Here is a 16,218-nt window from a genome sequence, read left to right on the forward strand (position 1 = left end):
GGGAGACATGGGCGTGGGCAGACCCGAGGGGTGCAGGAGAGATGGAGTGAGAGCAAACCTCTGGCAGGCTTCTCATGATGAGCAGGGGTAAAGGGGTCTGAATTCTTTTGGGGCAGGAAGATATAACTTCGGGTCTGACTTCTGGACTGCAGCCACCAGGGTCCCAGCAAGGCCCCTTCCTGGGACCGTGGCCCCTTGAGCCAGGGAGCTTGGGTTGATCCTCCCCAGACAGTGGCTTCCAGAGGACAGCCAGTCTCCAGGCAGGTGTCCAGGGAGGGGCTGATGTGGGCTCAGGAAAGGTCCCTGACATACCCAGGTTCAAATCCTCGAGCCTGCGAATGTGCCTTCTATGGCAAAAGGGACTTTGCAGCCATGAGGAAGCAGAGGACCTGAGATGGGAGATGGCTCCAGATTCTCCAGGAGGGTCCTAAGTGTGGTCACAGAGTCCCTGTAAGCAGGGGTCCGAGGCAGAGCTGACTTGGGACGGCAGTGAGGGAGCAGTGGATGGAGAGGCTTTGGAGGTGGAGGAAGTGCCATGAGCCAAGGAGTGCAGGCGGCCTCTTGAAGCTGAGCGGGGCAGGCAGTGGATTCTCTCTAGAGAAAACACAGCCCAGCCAGAGCCTTGACTTTAACTTCTGACCTCCGGAACCGCGGCATGAACTTGTGTGGTCACAAGGTTTGTGTGATTTGTACTGACAGCCTTGGGAAACCGGTACAGATGGACGGGGACTCTAGGGCCAGGGCCCTGCCCCTCCCTGCCCAGCACCCCCAGCCCCCAGCCTCCCTGCTGCCCAGGCTGGATGAGAAAGGGTGGCCCCTCTCTGTTCACTCCTGAGACTGACAGCATGCCCTGGGCTCTGAGGTGGCGCCCGGGATGTCTTGGTTGTGGCCATCTGCCCGTTGGCACCGCTGACCCACCTGGCTCAGACTGGACTTGGCCTGGAAATCTGGCTGGCTCTTGGCTGGCATCCAGCTCCTCCTCAGCTCAGGCGTCCTGGAGCCTGGGACACCCGTGGGAAGTGGCTGCGGTTGGCAGGAAGCCCTGGGACGGATCCCGAATCTGCACGACCCAGCTGTGGGACCTTGAGCTCCAGCCTCACGTCCCAGCTGCAGCCTTTCCTACCTCAGGTGGGCTGTGACGGGGCACCTTAGCCAGCTAAGCATGATGCCCCCTCCTCCTCAGAGCCTGTGGGTGCCAGGAGAAAGCCCTCTGTAGGCTGCTGAGGGTGGTGTTTGGGGTGGGTGCTGGCAGTGGGCTGCTCTGTCCCTGTTTTGGCCCCTCACCAGCTTCTAAAGCTGCAGGGACACGCTCAGCTCCCGTGCCTTTGGGCAGGGCAGGTGAGAGCCCAGGGGAGTCCAGCTGGGCTTCTGCTTCCTCAGGGGCAAGGATGAGGGACCCAGCTGCTGGCAGGGCCCAGGACCCTGGGATAAGACAGGTACCCAAGGCCAGGGCAGGCCGTACAGCCAGTGGTTTCAGACTGCACGCCCAGAGGTGGTGTGGGTAGGGAGGGGCGGGGCTCTGTCACACAGACCTGCGCAGGGCTTTAAGGCAGCTGCGTGCAGAAAGCCTTTGGTGAACTCAGGTTATGTCACCCGGCATTTCTAAGTTGGGCGTGGTTAATGAGGTTTCTTTGAATCGTGAGGGTCTCGGGCTGCTCAAGTGGGGCAGGAACTGACGGCAAGTGAAGAGTGGGGTCACGAGAAGGGTCCTGATGGCCACAGCTCCCATTTACCCAGCACGTGCTCTCTGCCAGGCATGTGGCTATAAGCCCTGACCCGTGGCGCCCCGGTGGAGGCTCACTGCAGCCCACAAGGAGGGCTCTCCTGGACTCCCGCTCAACAGAGCCAAGTGGGAGGTGAAGGCATTCCCAGGGCCATGGAGCTGGGGAGGGCTGGACCCAAGATTCCAAACAGGCAGCCCAAGCCCTTGCTCTAGCAAGGCTGTAGGCTGCGTGTTTGTGCGCATACAATTGCATGTGTGAGTGCGAAATGCAAGTAACAGAGGGACCCCAAATCACGAGCTTCCACACGGGAGAAATTTATTCCCCTCCCAGGTAAGGGGACCCTGAGGTAGGCAGTGCCCCCTGTCGGCAGCGAGCTGGGCCCCGCTGGCCATGCTGCCCTGATGCCTGGTCCCGCCTCATGGTGCAGAGTTGTTGCTGAGCTCCACTCATCACCTCAGCCAACAGGAATGAGGAAGGGAAGGAGAAAGACGTGACCCCTCCATCTAAGGCATTTGCCTCGAGACCCCCAGCTAGGCACTGCGGGTTTTTTTATTGAGGGAAAGGAGAGAATAGTTGGCGGAGGCCTCCTGTGCCTACTGGGATGAACTCGGCGGGCCAGGCAGCACTCTGGGCTTCCTGGTGCATGGGGTGTAGAATTGGCAGGGATCCAGGGGTTCTTGAAGTCTTGCTCTGTACTTCTCAGAAGGGGAAACTGAGACCCAAGTGAGTGGCTGAGCTGTGACCCAGGCTGGGCCTCTGCCTGTCTTCCCAGGGCTGTGGCGAAGGCAGAGCTTGGAGCAGTCACCAGCCCTGCCAGAGGAGCCCCTGGGGACCTCCCAGAATGGGCCATCTACCTGCCTGGCTCTGCTACCCAGTCTTGCTTCCTGCAGGAAGCCGCAGGCCCATTCTTCCCCCTCCCTGGCACAGGGTAGCCTGTCTGTCACCCTGGGGCCCCTCCATGACACCCATCAGGCTTCAGGCCTGGGGGCTGGAATCTAGAGTGCTGCCAGGATGAGGCTGGAAAATTTCCATCTCATCTACTCCTCTCCTCTCATCAACTCCACGCGTCTCCTGCTCTAGCCCGCAGCCCCCCAGGCCTGTTTCTCCTAGGGGCAACTACAGCCTCGCTCCAAAGCCTCTTCCCTCCGGACAGTGGGGAGGCCACCCTGGGGAAGGGCAGGGCAGGCCCATGTGGCTACTAGCAGATGGAGGGATTCCCACAGTAGAAAGTCAAGGGTGAGGATTGGTCGTGGGGGCCCCCAGGCATGTAGTGGGTGTCATTTCTGCCTGGCTGGGCTGGTGGGCACCCCTACCCCCATGAGGGCTGCAGGTCCTGGGGCATGGTGGCCAAGGCCTGGACCTGGTGCCCACGTGCTGCCGTTCTGACGCTCATAGGTGGTGGGAAGAGGAAACCAAGGATGAAGCCAGGAACAGAGGAAGCAACTGGGCAGGGGGCCTGTGATGGCTGGATCACCCAGGGCACTCCGAATTCATTCTCCAAAGCTGGCGCAGGGGCAGAAGGAGCAGGTACCAGACAGAGTGCTGGCCAGGCCAGGGGTGAGTCAGGTGGGCTTGGGGTAGGGAGATGCCGTGGGTCTAAGTTTCTTGGGGCTGGGAAGGGCTGTGGTCAGGGTCTCTGGGGGTGAGGAGAGGCAGTTGTCAGGGTCTCCTGGGAGTGGGGAGGGCTGTGTCAGGGTCTCTCAGGGGTGGGGAGGGGCTGTTGTCAGGGTCTCCTGGGGGTGGCAAGGGGCCGTGGTCAGGGTCTCCTGGGGTGGGTCAGGCTCTCCCAGCCTCTATTGCACCAAGGCCGGTGAGGAGGATGAGCAGGAAGGCCGTGCCCACAGTTTTGGAGCTGTCCCGGGGGCTGCCTGCCCCCTTGCCCAGTGGGTCCTGGACTTGGGAGCTCTGCCAGGGTGGGACGTTGCACAGGCTGGACTGGCAGCAGGTCATGGTCATCTGGGTCCCCTCGACTGTCTTGGTGAAGGGCTGGCAGCTGTCTGCACACCAGGTGGAGTGGGTGGTCAGGAGGCCTGACTCTGGGGAGGGGAGGGGGGAACAGGGGCTGAGGCTGGGCAGGGCCTCCGAGGTGGCTCTGTTAGGGCCCTCGGCTTTCCCACTGCCTGGGGGTGCACGTGCTGGGGCTCCACGCCCACTTACCCGTGTTCCCGTGGGCAATGAGGGTGGTGCAGGTGTGGCCGTGCCTGCAGTTCTGTGTCAGGTTACAGCGTTCGTTCCTGGGCAGGGACTGACAGGTGTAACACCGAAGCAGCACTGCGGACAAGCTGGGCTCAGGCCAAGGCTGGGTCCCCTGGGTCTCCTCCCACACCGCTGTCCACCTCCGCATTCTCAGCTGTGCCCCCAAAGCCTAGCCTGCTGAGACTTCGGTACCCGCTGCTCAGATGGGCTGGTGACCCCAGCTTGGCCCTGGGAACTGTGCTATGCACGTGAGCCTGTGTGTTCAGGGCTGAGGGATTTCGGGCCAGGAGGGTGAACTTTCCCTTATCACTCAGCTCCCATGACAGTTCTGCCCAGGCTCCTGCTGTGGGATGGAAGACCTGGCAGTGAGTCCGACTCAGTCCTGCCTGCGGGAGCACCAGGCCTGGCAGAAGAGGACCTCACAGGGGACACCTCGTGGGTGTGTGGGTTGGGGCTTGGGCTGAGGGCAGGCCTGGGGGCTCTGGGGCGGGGGTGAGCTGGGTGTGGTGGGGCGTGCTGGGAGCCCCGGCTTGAGGGGCCAGCAGTGGGTTGGATGCAGCAATTTGCTCTGCTTTGTTCTTCGGATGGGGGAGAGCAGAGGGTGGCCCCACTGTGCAGGGGGCGTAGGAGTGGACGCTGAGGGTGGGCTCTTACTAGCTCCACTCTGCTCTGCTTTCAGCGCTTCCCTGGCTCCCCAGCCTGCAGCAGGCAGTCCAGCCCTCCCCTGCACAGGGCTGCCCACCTGCTGCTCCCTCTGCCCCACCAAACTGAACCCAACCCTGGGGCCCTGCACCTGCTGTCTCCCTGGGCCCCACTGAGCCCTTCTCTGCCGGGTGAGCTCCTGTCTAACTTCTACATCCTGGCACCACTCACTCCCAGTTGGTGGCTTCTTCCTCTGTTCCCGACTCTGGAAGGCAACTGAATGTCATGGTGACTGGGAGAAGTGAGGGGTGCGCTGGGCGTCCCCCACTCTGCTGGAGGTAAACTCACAGCAGGGCTTTGGCCTGTTGGCTTCCACCACAGGCGGGCTCCCAGAACGCTCCAAGCAGAGCAGGGCCCTGGGGTCGGGTGGCTGTACCTCTGTCCCTGCCACCAGGGAGCCTGTCAGTCTCCTCTTCCACCTCATCCTCATCTTCCTCATCGTAGCCATCTGGCCTGTAGTCCTCCTCCTCCTCCTCCTCCTCCGGCTCTGCCTGCCCTCTCCCTGGCGGTGCAAAAATGCTTGTAAGCCTCAGCTACCCAGATACTTGGGATACCGGCTCTGGGCAAGTGTTGTGCTCCCCACTCCTTGGCACCCCCCACCTCCACAGGCCCCAGGGCAGCCTACCTGGTGTCACCTCTGGCCCGCGCATGCCCTGCTCACTGTCCTGCAGCCAAGCATGCCCTGGCATTGGCGGTACAACAGCAGCTGCTGTGGGCTGGCACTTTATGATGGCCCCTCCTCACACCCCACGTAAATAGGGCCACAGATGTTTGGGGACTCTCGGGGGCCCAGGTCAGCTTCCATTCATGCCCCTCTGGCCTGGGGGCTCCCGCCTCATCCCCTCCTTCTCCCTAAGCCCCTGCTGGGGGTCCCTGGAGGTCCTGCTCCGGGACTGCGCCTGCTGCCCCCCACCACAGGGTTACCCTTTGCTCTGTACCTGGCCACCTGCATAGAAGCAGGACAAGCAGGACAGCTCCAAGCACCTTCATCTCGCCGGTCGCTGCTGTGTCCCTGACTCTGAGTCCTTGTGTAGGGCTCTGGAGCTGCGGTAAGTGGGATGAAGGGCATTGCTGGGGGCTTCCCAGTGGCCCCCACCAGCTCCAGCCTCAAACAATGGGCCTCACACTGGTCCCCAGCTCCAGGCGCCAGGCCAGGGACTGTCGTTTCCCTCCAGGACCTCTGGGGCCAGAGGGGAAGGATAAGTCATTGTGGTTGGCCTTGGAGCGTCCTGTGCACCTGTACTATGGCGGCTGAAGATGGTGCTGGCCACAGGAGCTGCTGGCCCTGCCCTGGCTTGCTGCTCAGTGCCTCAGCCCCGCAGGGCAGGACAGGGAGTCTCGCCTCTGATTAGGCCATGCCTGATACCCCCAACCCCGTGTCTGGGCTCCACAGCCACAGGAGCTTGGGTCACAGACCCTCTATTTGCCAATCACTGGCCAAGCATCTTCATCCCAGAGCCAGCATCCCACCCAGGCCCCTTTAAGAGTGTTTAGATAAAAACAGTCAATGCCCGCAAGCTAAGGCTGTGTATTCACCTCTTCCTCACCCCCACTCAGCAGTGTGTTTGCTGGTCCTGAGGCCTCCTGACTGCCCCTCACTTCCACCTCCAGCCTTTGCCCCTGCTGTTCCCTCTGTCTGCAGTGCTGTTCTTGCTTGTGTCCTGTGGAGAGCTTTCCAGAGCTGCTGAGCCTGCTCCCTCGGCCTCCAGCTGGGAAAGCCATCAGCCTTACCTCCCTTCTGGCCTTGTGTGAGAGATGGCTGCTCTGGGAGAGGCTTGGCACCCCCAGGCCTCTCCCTGAACCAACCCCCTCCACCAAAGCGGATGCAGAGCCCCTAGGGGAGGATGCAGAGGGTAGAGTCCAGGCTCCGAGCTGCCCCTCTCCCTAGTGCAGCAGAGGGGTGGGGCAGCAGCCAGGGTTGGACGGGAGCCCGGAGCCAGGGTCAAGCCTGCACATCTGTGTGCTTTGGAGCTTGGGCCATCCACATCCCTCTGGCCTGGGGACTCCAGCCACATCCCCTCCTTCTCCCTAAGCCCCTGCAGGGGGTCTCTGGAGGCCCCTGTGCTCCGGGACTGTGATCGCCTTCCGAGACCTCAGTTTCGCCGACTTTCAACGGGTGGGGTGGGGCATTTTCTGGCCTGCCACCTGTAACAGAGGTTGAGTTGGTTCTGGAATGAGCCGCCTGGGTTTAGGACCAGGTTCTTCCTTCCCCAGGCTTTGGGTCCTGGACTAGCCCCTTGGGTTTGCCGGGTTTCAGCTCCTTCATGGGATGAGGTGACTTGCTGGGCTTAGGGCAGCGCCTGAGGCTGGGAATACCTGTCTCTGATGTCTCAGCCACCTTCGCTCATCTCGAATCTGTCATTCTTTCCACTCCGCGGGCACCCACCCAGCGTCCAGACCTTCCCAGTCCAAGGCTGCAAGGCCACTTTCCAAGCCAGGGTCGCCCACAGCGGTGCTCATGCGGACACACCCCGCAGGCCCCATTCTCTTCATACCTGGTGCCATTCCCCCCAGCCCAGCCCCGCCCGTCTGCCTGTGGTCTCACCCCAACCTGCCTCCCAGCACCTTCTTGCTTTCCGCCCGCCTATCCCACTGCCCCGCCTCCCTATGGATTCACCTCCCCACGGACCCGCCTCCCCTGAGCCCTCATCCAGCCCCGAATGGCCCTCTCCCTGCTTTCCCCAAGGCCCGCCCCGCCTCCCCATCGCTCCACCTCCCCGTCGCTCCGCCCTCAAGCCCGCCTCCCCATCGCTCCACCTCCCCGTTGCTCCGCCCTCAAGCCCGCCTCCCCATAGCTCCACCTCCCCGTCGCTCCGCCCTCAAACCCGCCTCCCAATCGCCCCGCCCCCCCATGCCGCACCTCCCCCGCGCCTCGCCTCCCCGTCGCCCCGCCTTTCTGGCGCCCCGCCTCCCCACACTCTACCTCCCCATTGCCTTGCCTCCCATTCGCCCTGCCTCCTTGTCGCCCCGCCTCCCCCACGCCCGCCTCCTTGTCACCCCGCCTCTCCGTCGTCCCGCCTCCCTGCTCTCCGCCCCGGCTCCCACTACAGGCCCTTGAATCTAGTGCTGCAGGAGCTGCTCCTAGGAAGGGCGCTACTGGGGTTCTCAGGACTGTTGAGAGCAGGGAGTCTCCACCTGCTGCCTCCCCTCTCCCGGGGCCCAGGCCCTTGCCCCTTGCCTCCCTCTGGGCCCAGCTTCTCCTCAGCCCAGGTGCAGACTGCCCAGCCCAGGCCAGGGCTTATTGCGGAATCACCTAAGGACAATCAGAGCACATTTGATTCGCAGATTGAGTTAAATTTAGTGCTCGCAGCTGAGTGGCTGTTCCCTCTGTCCCGCCCAGGAAAGGCTGCTGGGTCTGATCCAGCCCCTACGGGAGCTGCCACTTGGGATGGAGCGTGGGTGTGAAGGAGGACCCACAAATGGCAGACACCTGGTCTCCCAGCACTGCCCCCAGCCAACAGGTGGGTGTGGCAGGCTCTGTCTGTGGAACCAACCCCCTCATCCCACCCAGGCACCGCACAGCCTCTCTCAAGCCTCCAGGACAGGATCATGACCTCTCAGACACTCCAGGGTGAAGATATGACCCCTGAGACCTTCAGGGCAGGGCAGTGGTCCCCCAGAGCCAGGGCTAAGGGCTGGTGGTCCTGAGGGCGGCCGCCATGGGCCATTTTAGAGCCTGCACCTGCGCCCTTGGGCTCCACCACCTTTCCAAGCCCAGGCCTCCTCCCTGAGCCATGCCCATGCCCCAAGGTGCCCTTTAAGGGCAGCCTGGTCACCCCAGCTCCCGGCCCGCAGACCCCTGTGCCGTGGGGCCTGGACTTGCCTGCTGTGCGGCTGGGCCGGGCTGGCTCTTAAGGCTGGCCCTTCTGACACAGCTGCTCTCTGGGCCTCCTCCCAGGTGGGGCCTACGTGAGTCACGTGTCTCTTTCTGGCAGCAGCAGCCTTGGGCTCAGACCTTGGTGCTGGTTGTGGACAGGGGATGCCCAGCCATCCACACTCCCTCCTGCCTGGGTGACATGGAGGGGGTGGGGCTTGGTGGGCAGGGTCCGTGCTGGCATCATGCCCAGGTGGGGTCATGGGCTCTGCTGTCCTGGGGGGCTGTGTGGCCCCATCCTAGGCCTGGGCTCCTATCCTGTACGCCCTTCCCGTGTTGACACCAGCTGGAGTCCCATCCAGGCCTGTGCACCGCCGTTTCCAACAGGCAGCTGGCCCAGTGATTGGGGTTGGAATCAAGGAGGCATCGGGAGGGAGGAGGGCACCTGTGGCTGGGCCTCAGTGAGCAGAGTTTTTCTATAAGGAAGGGTGGGAAATGTTTCTGACTGAGGGGCAAGTGTGCAGGGCAGGACCTTTGGAGGCAGATATGGGCTGCAGAGGCGCTGGCCCTTGCTGCCGCTCTCACTGCTCTGGGCTCCTTCTTGCCCTCTCTGCAGCCAACCCTGTCCTGTCTCACTGAACCTGAGTCTGGCAGAGGGAGGGGCTTGTTTTTCAGAGCAGAATCCAAACCTTCCTCCCCTGGGTGGGCAGTGAGGGGCCTCTCCTGGGGTTACTCTGCTTCTCTCTTTTTGTTGCTGTTGTTCAGACAGAGTCTTGCTCTGTCACTCAGGCTGGAGTGCAGTGATGCAGTCTTGGCTCCCTGTAACCTCCGCCTCCTGGGTTCAAGTGATTTTCCTGCTTCAGCCTCCTGAGTAGCTGGGATTACAGGTTTGCACCACCACGCCCGGCAAATTTTTGTATTTTTAGTAGAGACGGGGTTTCCCCATGTTGGCTAGGCTGGTCTTGAGCTCCCAACCTCAGGTGATCCATCCGCCTTGGCCTCCCAGAGCGTTGGGAATACAGGCGTGAACCACTGCGCCTGGCACTCTCTGAATCGGATGACCCCACAGTGCCAGGCTGGGCAGGCTGCCCACCATGCACACTGAGGCACAAGCCTTTTTTCTTTCCTGGAATCTAGCACTCAGAGGTAGCTCTGGGTGGGTGGGCCAGGGGAAGGAGCTCCCATGGGTCCTGCAGTTCCCATGCACCCCTAGAACCCGTGAGGGAAACACACCCTGGTTCCAGAAGCTCCTTCATCAACTCGTTCACATGTGGTTCACTTGGGTACCCTCCCTGGCCTCCCAGCTCCCCTCAGTGCTGCTGCACACCCAGAACCCTCCATTCTCAATTTCCCAGTCCTTAGACACCCCCAGCCCCACCCACGTAACCCTGGAGAGTCTCCCTTCCCTCGCTCTTCCAAAGGGGTCCCTCTTGTCCCAGTTGTGAGAGTGACTGACCTCCGCCTAGCTCCGCTCAACACAGCTTCAGACAGTCCTCCAAGCTCCCACCCCGCTGCCTCCTGCTGCTGTCTGTCTTTGATTTCCGGAGCAGGGCCTGGGCACCATCCTCTCTGGAGACCCTTCTCCATGAAGGACCTCCTGTCCCCACCCCTAGCTTGGTGCCCTCGGCCTGGTTGAGGGATTCAAGGCTTGACTTTAACACCTCCCCCGCAACCCCGTGGCTGTGCTGGGTTCCCCTCTTGGAAAAATGCAAGAGCAAGGAACACATTGTCCCCATCAGTTATTTTATCCATTTAGAATCAATCTCCTTCACACAGAGATTGTTAAAATGTTAGAAACGATGTAACAATTTCACAATATTAAGAGACTAAAAATAAGGATGCGCATACTTTGCAGCTGTATGACAGTGAAGAAACTCTTTACATCCTAATCAGAAAAACAGGAAGCGGAGGAAGTGGAGGACGCTGCTTTCTGCAGGAGCAGGAGCAGGCCAGATCTCACCGCTGCTGTGTTCCTGTGGAGACTGCGCCCGCTGGGCTTGCCTTCTGTCAGGGTCCATGTTTGGCTTCTGATCTGCAGGGTAGTGTCTTCTGCTCTGGCTGACCAGCCTCCCACCCCACCACCCCGCAGAGGCCTGGGAACCAGAGGCCTGGGGCCCTGCAGTCCCTGGAAGGCAGGAAGCTGATGGCTGAGCTCAGGGTGGGATCTGTGTGTGGGTGGGTGAGCGGCAGGCACTGGCCACAGCGGTGGGTGAGGGTGCGTGGAGGGAGAGCAGCTGCTGGAGAAGCCAAAGAGGTACAGCCCAGGGCGGGCAGGAACCCCTACTGGGCTACAGCATGGGCCGCAGCCTTGGGGGTGGCACAGGGCCCCGGCAGCCTCTGCATGTCAGGACCACGTTGCGGGGACATCCCCCTCTGACTCCTGGCAGGCGTGGAGGCAGAGCTTACAGTGTCTTCCACAGTGGCCTCACTGGAGGGGCAGGGGAAAGGAGAGGAGGTTAGGTGGGGAACCAGGGAAGATGAGGGAGGAGGCCACGGGAGGAGGTCTTGGGCAGGGTCTCCGTCTGCCCACAGTGGCGATGGGCAGCTGACCCTGCACCAGAGGTAGCCCTGGTGACTCTGGGCATGCAGGCCCTCCTGGGCCACCATGATGGCTTCTCATAGTTGGTCCTTTGGGTCCAACTGCATCTGGGGTGTGAGGTGGGTGAGGGTCATGGGTGTGACCAGCTTCTTCCTGCCCTGTCTCAGAGGTGCAGTGGGTGCAGGGTGCTAGTCAGGGCAGGTGCAGCCTCTTCAGATGCAGCCACAATGGCTGAAGGCAGGCTGGGCTGCAGGAGACTCCCGGGTCCTCCGCTCTTCTCCCCCAGCTCCCGGCCGATGCTCTTTCACACTCTGCTCCTGCTGGGGTGGAGCTTGGCTGATCTGCACAGGGCGCCCTGGGGGATCACACTTGGTGCCGGCTCTGGCTCTCTCAGAGGTATTGGCCAGAACAGAGGGTCCTTTAGCTACAGGACAGGAAGGCCCAGCTTCCAGGCTGCCTCTTGAGGCAGATTTAGCATTTCAAGTTTGCCATTCTCTTTCTTTAAGTTCCCAGGGCTGTTGGGAGCAGCGGCCTCATCCACAGATTCTGGGTTCCACTTGGAGCTTGGCCTTCCATGAGCACTCTTTAGCCACAGCCCCTTCCACCATTGCTGCCTGCGTTTCCTGGGCCCTGAAATGACTTCACCAGCCAGAGCTACAGGTTGAAGCTGGGAGCCCAGACGGTCCTGCGGGGACGGCCATGGCTTCCCAGGCAGCTCCTCAGGGCCAGGACCCCGCCCAGCTGTCTCTCGGGGCTGCAGGGGAGGGCACAGGGCCTGGTCTTCCCAATTCTGACTTAGAAAGGACTAGCTGTGCTTTTGTCACTGCACGGGCCTCCTTTCAGGTCTGAATATGCTTGTTGAGCTCTTGTGTAAAGCTTTTGTTGAGGAAAGAGTACTGGGTAGCAGAACGTCTGAAGTAAAAGGGAAGGGAAACTAACACTGGATACTGACATGGCTCTTCTCACTAAGCATGTCCCAGGCTCTGTGTTACTTTTGCTATTGACAATGGAAAAACCAAGCTTTGCCAAAGATGTAAAGAGGTTCGTTCTGAGTCTATGCCAGTGAGCCACTGAGGCTTGGGAAACTCAGCCTCAAGAGGTCCTGGGAAAGCGGTGCCGAGGCCACTGGGTTACAGTTTGGTTTTATACATGTCAGAGTGACAAGAATTGCAGGTGAAATAATGAATCAGTACATGGCGGGTGGTACATATGCGTTTGGTCTGAAAAGGTGGGACATCTGGAAGCTGGGGCTTGCAAGTCTTAGTGTCCTTAGGATTCTTTAGTTTACAGTTGATTGAGAGAGCTGCGCTTTGCCTAAACACTTGGAGTCAGTAGAAAGGAACTAAGGTAAGGGGGTCTGCTGTCTGTTATGCAATGCCAATGCCATGCCCGAGTTAGGCTGAAAAGGGAGCCCCAAGCCTGGGCGTGGTGGCTCACGCCTGTAATCCCAGTACTTTGGGAGGCCGAGGTGGCTGGGTCACCTGAGGTCAGGAGTTTGAGACCAGCCTGGCCAACATGGGGAAAGTTTGTCTCTACTAAAAATGCAAAAATTAGCTGGGCATGGTGGCGCACACCTGTAATCCCAGCTACGCAGGAGGCTGAAGTGGGAGAATTGCTTGAACCCAGGAGGCGGAGGCTGCAGTGAGCTGAGATTGCACCACTGCACTCCAGCCTGGGTGATAGAGCAAGATCCTAGTTCAAAAAAAAAAGCCCAGTATGCTGGGTCAGAAGGCCTGTTTAATACGATTTTATCACTTGTAAGCATGAATTTCCCAAGGCCCCTTAGAAAGGAATTTGAGCCAGGAGAAAAAGCCAGCACTCCGTCGTCACTCCCTTTGGATTTCTCTTCCTGCCTGAACCTTTCCTTCACAGTACTGGGGGATTACTGAGCCTTTGGCTACCATCTGGAGAAAATGGGATTCAAGGTAACATCATTAACGGTAAGAAAAGTGTGTTGTCTGATGTAACAGGAAGTCTGAAGGTAGGGCCAGCACAGGGTGGTTAACCCAGTGGCTTAGCAGCAGAAGGCTCTGGACTTCCCCACCTCCTCACCCCGAAGCACGCAGTCGCCAGGACGGCTTCCCTCATGCTCGCAGAATGGCTGCTGCAGTTCTAGGCATTGCAGACAAACCCAACAGCCCAAAGAAGGAGGAACCACCTTCCCAAGCCAAGATGTTTGTTGTTTGTTTTTAGGTATAATATACATATAGAATCCAGCTTGATGCACTTCTGCAAATTGGAAGTAGTCACAGAATCAGCCTGTAGACCAGGAAACAGTCTATTAACAGCACCGGGGAGGTGACCTCATTCTCTCCTCCAGCACCGCCAACCTCGAACTTCCTGAGTTTTCATATCACAGAATAGTTGGGCGCATCTTACACACAAGTGCTCCTTGAGGCATACATGGATGATGTACCCGCCAGCCCGTTGCAAGTCGAAAACATGGTGAGTCTCATCAACCCCAATAACAGAGAGAGGTCATTTGTTTGCAAGAAAAGATGTTTATTTCAGAAGAGAGCGTTGCAGTGGAAACACGCAGGTTGTGGTAAACTCTGTGTTCAGGGAGGTAAAGGAATACAGAGATGCTTAAAGGAAGAAACGAGGAGGATCACACAATTGCTTTGAGATAATAATCCTTGGCCACAAAGATCAACAACGAGAGTCATGCTGAGGCTGGACGGCAGCCATGGGCAGAGGTCCTTGCAGAAGCATTTTCTGTGTGCGGCTGGGTGGCTTTTGTGTGAGGTTGCCTTTTTGGCAGTGTTTTTTGCTGTTGGGCGTGTACAAGCCTGAGAACCCACTCTTTATGGCCTTCCCTGGCTCTGTTTGTCAGGTAATGTGATTTTCTTAACACTCTACTTCATTTTGATTGTGACAACTTTCACAGTCAAAAATGTATTTAATACCCAGAGAAGCCTATGGCAAAGTAAAAAATATTGCAAGTCCAGCGGTGTAAACCAGGCGCTGTCCATGGTGGGAGCCTCTGGCAGGTGATTTCTCAGCTGTGTCCTCTCCTGAAGGCTCCGAGGTCCGTCAGCACTGCTGTGGATCGTGCTGTCTGGTTCCTGCAGTGCTCTGTGGCGGGGCGGCCTGTGCCCATGCCAGGGGTACCTATCCATCCCACAGGGACGGGCTTTGGAGAGTTCTTGGTTTGGGCTGTTTAAAATAGTGCTTCTGTGAACGTTCCTGCATGAGCATCCTTGTTCGTTTCATTGGAAGCGTTAAGGTATAATTTATATAGAGCTTGCTCTGGTTTGGAGGTTTGTCCCCTCCAAAGCTCGTGTTGGAATTTAATAGCCGAGGTGGCGGTGTGAGGAGGGGGACATGCTTATGAGTGAGTTTAGTGCTGTTGTAAAGGGCTGAGGGGGTGGGCACCCCTCTTGGCCTTTCTGCCTTCTGCCATGTGAGGGTCCCGCCTTCCTCCCCTCTGGAGGACACAGCATGCAGGGTGTCATCTTAGACAATGAGAGTGGCCTCGCTGGACACCGAAACTGCTGTCACCTTGACCTCATACCTCCAGCTCCCAGAACAGTGAGCTAATCAATTTCTCTTCGTTATAAGTGACCCAGTCTCAGGTATCATTAGAGCAGCATATATAGACTAAGACAGAGCTCGAACGTGCAAGACCTGAACCTACACCTTGGTGAAATGATGTCATCTGTGTAACATGCAGACGTGACACACACATATAAAATAATGTGTCACAGCCACACGTACCGAGACGCAGGTTCCAGAAACCCCAAAGGCTACTTTTCTGTCTCTTTTAAAACATTGTGCAAATGGAATCTCGCAGTATGAAGTCTGGCTTCTTTTACTGAACAACATACATCTGAGTTCGTCCACGCTGCTGTGTGTCCGGAGTCCCCTCAGTGTCAGTGGCTCTGCTGTGTGCAGTGTAACTGTGTGAAAATGCTGGCATCACTAGCCTTCTGAGCACCCCACTGTTGGGGCGTGTGACTCGTGTCCAGTCTTGGCTGTTAGAAGAAGGCTGCTCTGAGAGCCCTCTGCATGTGCTTTGGTGGACGCAAGCCCTCATTTCCATCGGGCAAACACCCGGAACGGGACACGTGTGTGCTTAACTTTAGTAGACACTGCCAAACACTTTCCAAAGTGTTGTGCCAGGTCCACAGGTTTTGTCGACGAGCTCTAGTGGCTCCACAGCCTTGCCGCGGTGCTGGGTGTGCAGTCAGCCTTCTCGCTGCCAGCTGTGCTGCTGGGCGTGTAGTGGCGCTGGCCCTGTGCTTTCAGTTTTCATGTGTGGAAAGTGACAGCCCAATCCTAAGGTTTATGTGAAACCAACTGTTTTAGTTAGCGTTGTCTAGTGGACAGAACTGATAGGATATCTGTCTGTGTCTATACCTGTTATCTATCATGTATCCAAAGGGGAGTTTATTATGGAGTATTAAGCCATAAGGTCCCATGATAGGCCGTCTGCAAGCTGAGGAGCAAGGGAGCCAGTCCCAGCCCCAAAGCTGAAGAACCTGGAGTCCGACATTTGAGGACAGGAAGTGTCCAGCACGGGAGAGGTGTGGAGGCTGGGAGGCGGGGCTGGTCTAGTCTCCTGATGTTCTTCTGCCTGCTTACATTCTAGATGCACTGGCAACCGATTAGATGGTGCCCACCCAGATAGAGGGAGGGTCTGCCTCTCCCAGTCCACTGACTCAAATGTGAACCTCCTGTGGCAACACCCTCACAGACACACCCAGGAACAATACTTTGCTTCTTTCAATCCAATCATTTAACACTCAGTGTTAACCATCACAATTCCACTCCTTGTCAATTTGAACCCATGCATATCTCCTGAGATCATACATAATCTTCAAATAAAGACAATGAGGTCATAATTATGCCGTACATAATACGGTTACCTGTCGTACTGGCCATGCACCAGTCCCGACCCATATACGATGACATGAAGCTAACAATATTTAAATGCTGATGTGAAGCCAGTGAACCTAATGTTACATGATAAAGGAAAAGGGAAATAAAATGGAGATGTTTCTTAGTACAAGTGTATACATGTGCAAACACGTTTTTAACAAAAGAAGGAGGAAATACTCCTGACGATTACAGTCCGTGTTTCTGCAGCTGGTCACGTGGTCGTAGCTGGTATTGATGACTGCCTCCTTCTGCTCCCCATTCTGTATTCCCTTTGCCTTCAGCAAGCACCTCAGCAGGTGGTGGTTTTTTTTTTTTTTTTTTTGTAGTGGAGTGACCCACACCTTCATTCCTGAAGGGCCTGG

General features: G+C 58.2%; 1 protein-coding gene across 5 annotated transcripts; it reads right to left on the reverse strand.

Moving 5' to 3' along the window:
• Positions 1-2,022: 2,022 nt before the first annotated feature.
• GPIHBP1 (glycosylphosphatidylinositol anchored high density lipoprotein binding protein 1) lies at positions 2,023-6,372 on the reverse strand. 5 transcript variants are annotated; one of them, XM_054246551.2, is made up of 6 exons: positions 6,159-6,372; positions 5,561-5,666; positions 4,999-5,124; positions 4,794-4,838; positions 3,882-3,995; positions 2,023-3,721 (listed from the first exon to the last, which is right to left on the reverse strand). In XM_054246551.2, exons 1-6 carry the CDS (start codon positions 6,342-6,344, stop codon positions 3,501-3,503), a joined length of 798 nt encoding a protein of 265 aa, XP_054102526.1. In that variant the 5' UTR covers positions 6,345-6,372; the 3' UTR covers positions 2,023-3,500. The 5 variants fall into 5 exon arrangements, with proteins under 5 accessions (XP_054102526.1, XP_035132314.1, XP_078209126.1 ...); XM_035276423.3 differs by having other exon boundaries at positions 2,023-3,760; XM_078353000.1 differs by lacking the exon at positions 4,794-4,838 and having other exon boundaries at positions 2,023-3,760; positions 6,170-6,372.
• Positions 6,373-16,218: the final 9,846 nt, after the last annotated feature.

Source organism: Callithrix jacchus, chromosome 16, assembly GCF_049354715.1.
Source record: "Callithrix jacchus isolate 240 chromosome 16, calJac240_pri, whole genome shotgun sequence".
Classification (NCBI taxonomy): Eukaryota; Metazoa; Chordata; class Mammalia; order Primates; family Cebidae; genus Callithrix; species Callithrix jacchus.